Below are 9,230 nucleotides of genomic sequence, written 5' to 3' on the forward strand. Positions count from 1 at the left end.
CCTGTGCAACTTTGGGCCTGACTCCCGCTGTCCCACTCTCAGGGGAGTCCGGAACTTAGCCGCAAGGGAAGCCCTCTCTCCATTGGCCTCCATCACCAGGTACATGATAGGCATATGGCGTGGTGTGGATCAGAAAGGGAACTTTTTTTTTTTTTTTTGCATGGGGTCTCTCCTAAAATACAAATGCCATTTTTTGTGCAGCCCCTCCATACCAGACCCTCATCAAGGAAGAGGATCCGTTATGTAATTTTGAAATTCTCCTGCCTATTAGCCTTGAAATTGGCCATTACTCAATTCTAAGATTCATCTCTTTATTGACTTGAATGAAGAGTATGGGACACATCCGGGCCATATGGGAGTGTCTATACAAATGTCACACTTACAAGTCATATATATAGAAGAGGGCAATCTCTATCTTGTTGGCTCTGAGGAAGAAGGGGCCTCCCTTCGAAACTCGTCATCCTTTTACGAGAGTCTCCCTGTCAGTGGGATTCGCATGCTACTTGATCTCCTGTGATCTACTCTTGGATACCATACGCTTTTTATATTGCTATCAAACCTGTAAAAACATAAAAACATTTTCACCGGAAGACAATGGATGTCGTTCTACAAAGCACGGCCAAGGCCCTCTGGCGAATCTCTCTAGTTTTTATGCCGTAGATGATGGGGTTCATCATCGGTGGGACCAGGACATAGAGGTTGGCGAAGATGATGTGGAACTGCTGAGAGACGTGTCTGTGGCCAACTCTATGAGCTATGAAGCTAAAAAATGCCGGTATGTAGAAGAGAACGATGACACAGAGGTGGCACACGCATGTATTGAAGGCTTTGAAACGAGCCTCGGTGGATGAGAGTTTTAGAACTGCTGAGATAATAGCAGCATAGGAAACTATGATAAGGACCAAGTCCACACCGGAGGAACAGGCGGCTATGACCAGCCCATACACCACATTGACCTTTATGTTAGAAGTCGCCAATCTAGCCACAGACATGTGCTCACAGTAGGTGTGCTCTATGACGTTGCTTCGCTGGAAAGACAATCTATTGAGAAGAAAAACCAATGGGGTAATAATGCAGACACTTCTGAAAAGGGCCACCATGGCTGTCTTCTGTATGAAGGAGTTGGTGAGAGTTGTAGCGTACATTAAAGGGTGACATATGGCGCAGTAACGGTCGTACGCCATGGACAGCAAAATGGCTGATTCGGTACCAAAATTGAAATGGATGAAGAATACTTCAGTGAGGCATCCAATGAAAGAGATCTCATGATTACCAAACCAGAAGATGCCGAGGGTCTTCGGTACGGTGGTGGAGCTCAAGAGGACGTCACTGATTGCCAACATCATGAGGAAGATATACATGGGTTGGTGGAGACTCTTGCTGGCCGAGATGACCAAAATCAAGGTGGAGTTTCCCAGAAGTGACAGAATATACATGATGGAGAATGGGAAGGAGATCAGGAGATGTGAGTCCTCCAGGCCAGGAATCCCAATGAGGAGGAAATATTTGGGGTGGAAACTGGTGGAATTTGACATATTTTGCTGATTCTTACTTTCTAAGCTGCCAAACCACTTCTGTTACCTCTGGTTGAGAAAGACATCAAAAGTTGAAATAATTGTGCAGAATGCGGTTATTAAAGAGAACCAATAATCCATCCCTAGCTTTTCACTTCATGTTGGTGTGAGTCTTCTATTTGGTAAAGATTTCTTGACTTCAGTTGGTTGCCCACTGAATGAGTTAGACCTCCTTTTTAGAATGTAGTGTCCAGTTCTGGAGATATTGATGAGATAGAACGAGTCCCGTGAAGAGCAACAAAAAATGGTGAAAGATCTGAGGGACAAAACATATCAGGAGAGACTTCAGGAACTTAGTACAGTCTGGAGGAATGAAAGTCAAGGAGAGACATGATAGAAAGCTTTAAATACGTCAAGGGGGTGAATAAAGGTTCAGGAGGGCAGGAAATTGGGCCTCCTTACTTTCCTTTCTATGGTGGAACAAGCCTTAGCTACCTACCGAGGGACTTTGATCAATCATTCTTGACCAGCTAACTCCCTGACGCCCAACCTTCGGCCCTTTGGGATGTGATGTGCAGCCCTGGAACCTCAGCAGCCTGTAGTAGGACATTGATTAGGGAAATTATTATTATACAGGACAGTCACAATACAATAAAATACAAGAGGGTTAAGAGGGCCCCGGTCATAAGAGCTTACAATCTAATAATAGATAATAAAAGTGATAAAGTTCAGGTCATTGGAGGCAGTATAGACTTCCCTGAAGACATGAGTTTTCGGGGATATCCTAAAGGCAGCCAGAGCAGGAGATAGCCAGACTGAGGTAGAGGGTTCTAGAGGATGGGAGAGCCTCTGGAGAAATCCTGAAGATGAGCATGGAAGGAGGAGACAAAAGAGCTGGAGAGAAGGTCTTGGGAGGATGCTTTGGGTAATATTTAGAGGCAAGATCGGTGATGTAGCTGGGGGCAGAGTTGTGAATGGCTTTGTATTTTGTAGCTAGTTTTTTGAATTTCATTATCTGGGCAATCGGAGGTCAGTGGCAGAGAGATGGGTGGAGGACACTGAATGGAAGATAGTGGAGGGATTGGCAGAGAGGGGTGGAGGACACTGAGTGGAGGCCAGTGGAGGGATTGGCAGAGAGACGGGTGGAGGACACTGAATGGAGGCCAGTAGAGGGATTGGCAGAGAGGGGTGGAGGACACTGAGTGGAGGTCAGTGGAGGGATTGGCAGAGAGGGGTGGAGGACACTGAATGGAAGACAGTGGAGGGATTGGCAGAGAGACGGGTGGAGGACACTGAATGGAGGCCAGTAGAGGAATTGGCAGAGAGGGGTGGAGGACACTGAGTGGAGGTCAGTGAGGGGATTGGCAGAGAGGGGTGGAGGACACTGAATAGAAGCCAGTGGAGGGATTGGCAGAGAGGGGTGGAGGACACTGAATGGAGGCCAGTAGAGGAATTGGCAGAGAGGGGTGGAGGACACTGAATGGAGGTCAGTGGAGGGATTGGCAGAGAGGGGTGGAGGACACTGAGTGGAGGCCAGTGAGGGGATTGGCAGAGAGGGGTGGAGGACACTGAGTGGAGGTCAGTGGAGGGATTGGCAGAGAGGGGTGGAGGACACTGAGTGGAGGCCAGTGAGGGGATTGGCAGAGAGGGTTGGAGGACACTGAGCAGAGGTCAGTGGAGGGAATGGCAGAGGGGGGTGGAGGACACTGAGTGGAGGCCAGTTTGACATTTGGGGGGATTTGTATCGTCCTGACATTTGGGGGGATTTGTACTGTCCTGACATTTTGGGGGGATTTGTACTCTCCTGACATTTGGGGGGATTTGTACCATCCTGACATTTGGGGGGATTTGTACTCTCCTGACATTTGGGGGGATTTGTACCGTCCTGACATGTGGGGGGATTTGTACTCTCCTGACATTTGGGGGGATTTGTACCGTTCTGACATTTGGGAGGATTTGTACCGTCCTGACATTTGGGGGGATTTGTACCGTCCTGACATTTGGGGGGGATTTGTACCGTCCTGACATTTGGGGGGATTTGTACCGTCCTGACATTTGGGGGGATTTGTACCGTCCTGACATTTGGGGGGGATTTGTACCGTTCTGACATTTGGGGGGATTTGTACCGTCCTGACATTTGGGGGGGATTTGTACCGTTCTGACATTTGGGAGGATTTGTACCGTCCTGACATTTGGGGGGATTTGTACCGTCCTGACATTTGGGGGGATTTGTACCGTCCTGACATTTGGGGGGGATTTGTACCATCCTGACATTTGGGGGGATTTGTACCGTCCTGACATTTGGGGGGGATTTGTACCGTCCTGACATTTGGGGGGATTTGTACCGTCCTGACATTTGGGGGGATTTGTACCGTCCTGACATTTGGGGTGATTTGTACCGTCCTGACATTTGGGGTGATTTGTACCGTCCTGACATTTGGGGGGATTTGGGTACAGTGTTGCACAACTGCTCAATTGTCACTCAAAGTGTGAGAGCGCCAAAAGCTGAAAATTTGCCTGGGCAGGAAGGGGGGGGGGGGGTTGATAAAGGAATATGATCCTCACCACCTGCCCCCTCGACCCTATCCCCTCACGACCTCCCTCCCCCTCCATCCTACGCTCCCTCACTCACATCTTCAATCTCTCCCTCTCCTCCGGCACTTTCCCCTCCTCTCTGAAAAATGCACACATCACCCCCATACTTAAAAACCCCAATGACCCGAACAACCTCAGACCCATCTCCCTGCTCCCATTTACTTCCAAGCTCCTTGAGCGCTTAGTCTACAATCGCCTATGCTCTCACCTCAACGACAACAACCTCCTCGATCCCCTACAGTCCGGCTTCCGTCCCCTACACTCCACCGAACCCACCCTACACTACACCGAAACTTCCTTACTCAAACTCTCCAACGACCTGCTAACCACCAAAGCTAATGGCCACTATTTAGTGCTCCTACTCCTTGACCTCTCTGCGGCCTTCGACACAGTCCACCACCCCCTCCTCCTCAAAATACTACACTCCCTCGGCCTCAGAGATTCTGCTCTCTCCTGGCTCTCATCCTACCTGTCACAACACTCTTTCAGTGTTACCTATAATGCTACCACCTCCCCCTCACTCCCCCTCTCTGTTGGGGTCCCCCAAGGCTCTGTCCTCGGGCCCCTTCTCTTCTCCATCTACACCTCCTCCCTTGGCCAACTCATACACTCCCACGGCTTCAACTACCACCTCTATGCCGATGACACGCAAATCTACCTCTCCACCCCCCACCTCACCCCTTCAGTCTCCGCCCAAATCACCTGCCTACTAAAGGACATATCAGACTGGATGTCGCTCCACTTTCTTAAACTGAACCTCTCCAAAACCGAGCTCCTAGTCTTCCCCCCAGCCTGCGCCCCCCCCCACTGACTTCTCCATCACTTCCAACAACGCCACCATCAAACCCGCCCTGCAGGCCAGAGTACTTGGTGTCATTCTGGACTCCAACCTATCCTTCCAGCCCCAAGTCCAATCTTTAACAGACTCATGCAGACTCCGCCTCCGCAACATGCAGACTCCACCTCCGCAACATGCAGACTCCGCCTCCGCAACATCACCAAAATCTGCACGTTCCTAACCCCAGAAACCACTAAACAGCTCATCCAGTCCCTCATCATATCACGACTCGACTACTGCAACTCCCTCCTCACTGGCCTGCCTCGCCGCTGACTATCCCCGCTTCAGTCTATCCTGAATTCTGCGGCCAGACTCATTCACCTTTCCAACCGCTCCGTATCCGCCACCCCCCTCTGCCAATCCCTCCACTGGCCTCCACTCAGTGTCCTCCACCCCCCTCTGTCAATCCCTCCACTGTCCTCCACTCAGTGTCCTCCACCCCCCTCTGTCATTCCCTCCACTGGCCTCCATTCAGTGTCTTCCACCCCCCTCTGCCAATCCCTCCACTGTCCTCCACTCAGTGTCCTCCACCCCCCCTCTGTCATTCCCTCCACTGGCCTCCACTCAGTGTCCTCCACCCCCCTCTACCAATTCCTCCACTGGCCTCCACTCAGTGTCCTCCACCCCCCTCTGCCAATCCCTCCACTGTCCTCCACTCAGTGTCCTCCACCCCCCTCTGCCAATCCCTCCACTGTCCTCCACCCAGTGTCCTCCACCCCTCTCTGCCAATCCCTCCACTGGCCTCCACTCAGTGTCCTCCACCCCTCTCTGCCAATCCCTCCACTGGCCTCCACTCAGTGTCCTCCACCCCCCTCTGCCAATCCCTCCACTGTCCTCCACTCAGTGTCCTCCACCCCCCTCTGCCAATCCCTCCACTGTCCTCCACTCAGTGTCCTCCACCCCTCTCTGCCAATCCCTCCACTGGCCTCCACTCAGTGTCTTCCACCCCCCTCTGCCAATCCCTTCACTGGCCTCCACTCAGTGTCCTCCACCCCCCTCTGCCAATCCCTTCACTGGCTTCCGATTGCCCAACACATTAAATTCAAAATCCTAACACTGACATACAAAGCCGTCCACCATACTGCCCCGAACTACATCACCAACCTAATATCCAAGTACCACCCAACACGCACACTCCGCTCCTCACAAGACCTCCTTCTCTCTAGTTCCCTGGTCTCCTCCTCCCATGCCCACCTCCTGGACTTCTCCAGGGTGTCACCCATCCTCTGGAACTCCCTACTCCAATCCATCAGACTATCACCTACTCTCCTCACCTTTAGGCGCACCCTGAAAGCCCATCTCTTCAGGGAAGCCTACCCCACCCTCACCTAATTTGCTGATCTCCTCCACTCCTCCTACCACTCCATCCCCCACAGCCACTTCCTCCTGTACCACTCTCCCCCTCCCTCCTAGATTGTAAGCTCCCAGGATCAGGGCCCTCGCCCCCCTTGTGTATTGTATTGTTACTGTATTGTCTCATGTTCTGTCCCCACTATAATGTACAGCGCTGAGCAAACCTTCTGCCGCCATATAAATCCTGTATAATAATAATAATCCTAAAGCAAGAAGCTGTGTGTATATATATATACAGTGCAGGAAACGCGTATTTGCCCCCCCTGATGTTGAATGTTCGCCCCTCACACAGAAATGATCGGTCTAACAATGGAATGTTCGCCCCTCACACAGAAATGATCGGTCTAACAATGGAATGTTCGCCCCTCACACAGAAATGATCGGTCTAACAATGGAATGTTCGCCCCTCACACAGAAATGATCGGTCTAACAATGGAATGTTCGCCCCTCACACAGAAATGATCGGTCTAACAATGGAATGTTCGACCCTCACACAGAAATGATCGGTCTAACAATGGAATGTTCGCCCCTCACACAGAAATGATCGGTCTAACAATGGAATGTTCGGTGTAACACTGAGAGACAGAATACAACAACAGATCAGTCATCATTTGTTAGACGCATTTCTGTGTGAGGGGCGAACATTCCATTGTTAGACCGATCATTTCTGTGTGAGGGGCGAACATTCCATTGTTAGACCGATCATTTCTGTGTGAGGGGCGAACATTCCATTGTTAGACCGATCATTTCTGTGTGAGGGGCGAACATTCCATTGTTAGACCGATCATTTCTGTGTGAGGGGCGAACATTCAACATCAGGGGGGAGCAAATACACATTTCCTGCACTGTACATTATATATAATTAAATATATTATTCCTGTTTGTATTGATTTCCAATCCGTGTGCTTGCGATCCCTCCACCCAAAAATAGAAACAAAATGTTTTTATTATGGAAAAATAAAAAAATAAAATAAATAATTAATCATTTTATTTTTCCATAATTAAAAGTTTTTTTTTTTCTGTGTTTGGGTGGAGGGATCCCAAGCACACGGATTGGAAATAAATACAAAACAGGGCGATCTACGGGAGCCTATGTTCTATTTAGCAGATATTTTTTTTGTCCTATAAAAGATGGCGCCGTGCGCGATACATTTTACGGTTTGATGTTTGTTGATCTGACATTAACCCTTTCGCTACCAGAGTCATTTTTTTTTCCCCAAAAAAAGCACAATGGGCGGTAATGCGTGACCACGTGCCGTGGTTGGCTGTGACAAACATAGGTCGGAGGAGTGCTGCCTTGGTGGGTTGGGATTCCACTGAAAACGAATTGAACGTACTGTAGCCTAGAGGAGTGAATGGGCCCTGAACTACACATTCTATTTACCATCCTAACGAAAGCTGGCTGCGTGGTGATCGGGCGGAGGCGAGATTTGATTGGCTGATGCGATGGAGGGGTCCGGGTTGTCTATTACCAGGAGCTGCTCCGAAGAACGAGGCAGAGAAGAGGCCGTGTTGTCCGTGTGGATTCTGAATAAAAACCCATCATTTATATAAAGGAGATTCTACTCGTCTCATGATGGAACAACCCCCCCGGGGGGAGGAGAACGGCCTCCTCACACTTATCTTCTAATAATAATTGTGTCCCTTCCCGGTAAACCTCCACGGTGAACCTCCACGGTGAACCTCCACGGTAAACCTCCATGGTGTCATCGGAGTAACACTTTGTTGTCAGGTTGAAGCAAAGTCCAATATCATGCAAGTGTACCCAGTTGTAGTGATGGACCGGACCAGGGGCGGACTGACAACTCATGGGGACTCCGGGCAATAGGGGATCATGGGGCCCCTGTGTCCTTACCCAAACTCAAAAAAGCCTATGAAAAAGGTACCAGGGGCATCTCATGGGGCCCCCTACTGACCCTGGGCCCTCGGGCAGTGTCCGAGTTTCCAAATGGTCAGTCCGCCCCTGGGTCGGACGTACCCGGGTTCAGCTTGGGATGGGTTCTTCAAAGGTTCCGGTTGAAAATGAGTAATGGCCAATTTCAGCAAGGGACGGTCAAACAAATGCTTGAGGGGGGTGGGGGGAGGAGGAGTTGGGAATTAGGTAATGCAAGAAAAAAAAATGTTGCTTGGTGGGAAGCAGCAGTTTTGTTTGCTAAAAGGGCAACATTAGAAATACAGAATTCCTTTAACAAGCATGCTCCAAGAAGGGCCTTCATCTGCCTGTGAACCTACTACAGCAAAACTGACTGGGACACGCATGGAGTACAGCTTCCCAGTGAGTTCTCTCTGGACAGGTAGTCCCGTTTTAGGTCTTGTCAGCCCCTTTATTTATGTAGCGCCCTCTAGTGCTAGATATATTTTTTTGTTTTTAGCTCGAGGCTGGGTAGCAGCCTGGGATGAGTCAGCTTGGGAGTGAGGTGGTGAGTTCACCTCTGGACAGGTAGTCCCGTTTTAGGTCTTGTCAGCCCCTTTATTTATGTAGCGCCCTCTAGTGCTAGATATATTTTTTTGTTTTTAGCTCGAGGCTGGGTAGCAGCCTGGGATGAGTCAGCTTGGGAGTGAGGTGGTGAGTTCACCTCTGGACAGGTAGTCCCGTTTTAGGTCTTGTCAGCCCCTTTATTTATGTAGCGCCCTCTAGTGCTAGATATATTTTTTTGTTTTTAGCTCGAGGCTGGGTAGCAGCCTGGGATGAGTCAGCTTGGGAGTGAGGTGGTGAGTTCACCTCTGGACAGGTAGTCCCGTTTTAGGTCTTGTCAGCCCCTTTATTTATGTAGCGCCCTCTAGTGCTAGATATATTTTTTTGTTTTTAGCTCGAGGCTGGGTAGCAGCCTGGGATGAGTCAGCTTGGGAGTGAGGTGGTGAGTTCACCTCTGGACAGGTAGTCCCGTTTTAGGTCTTGTCAGCCCCTTTATTTATGTAGCGCCCTCTAG

At 49.9% G+C, this 9,230-nt stretch overlaps 1 protein-coding gene across 1 annotated transcript; it reads right to left on the reverse strand.

Moving 5' to 3' along the window:
* Positions 1–581: 581 nt before the first annotated feature.
* Positions 582–1,535, reverse strand: LOC149430006 (olfactory receptor 52Z1-like). Its single transcript, XM_089666265.1, has one exon. The coding sequence runs from the start codon at positions 1,533–1,535 to the stop codon at positions 582–584; it is 954 nt and encodes a 317-aa protein (XP_089522391.1).
* Positions 1,536–9,230: the final 7,695 nt, after the last annotated feature.

Source organism: Staurois parvus, unplaced genomic scaffold (genome assembly GCF_062004578.1).
Source record: "Staurois parvus isolate SC_StPar_1 unplaced genomic scaffold, SC_StPar_1.0 ptg002633l, whole genome shotgun sequence".
Taxonomy (NCBI): Eukaryota; Metazoa; Chordata; class Amphibia; order Anura; family Ranidae; genus Staurois; species Staurois parvus.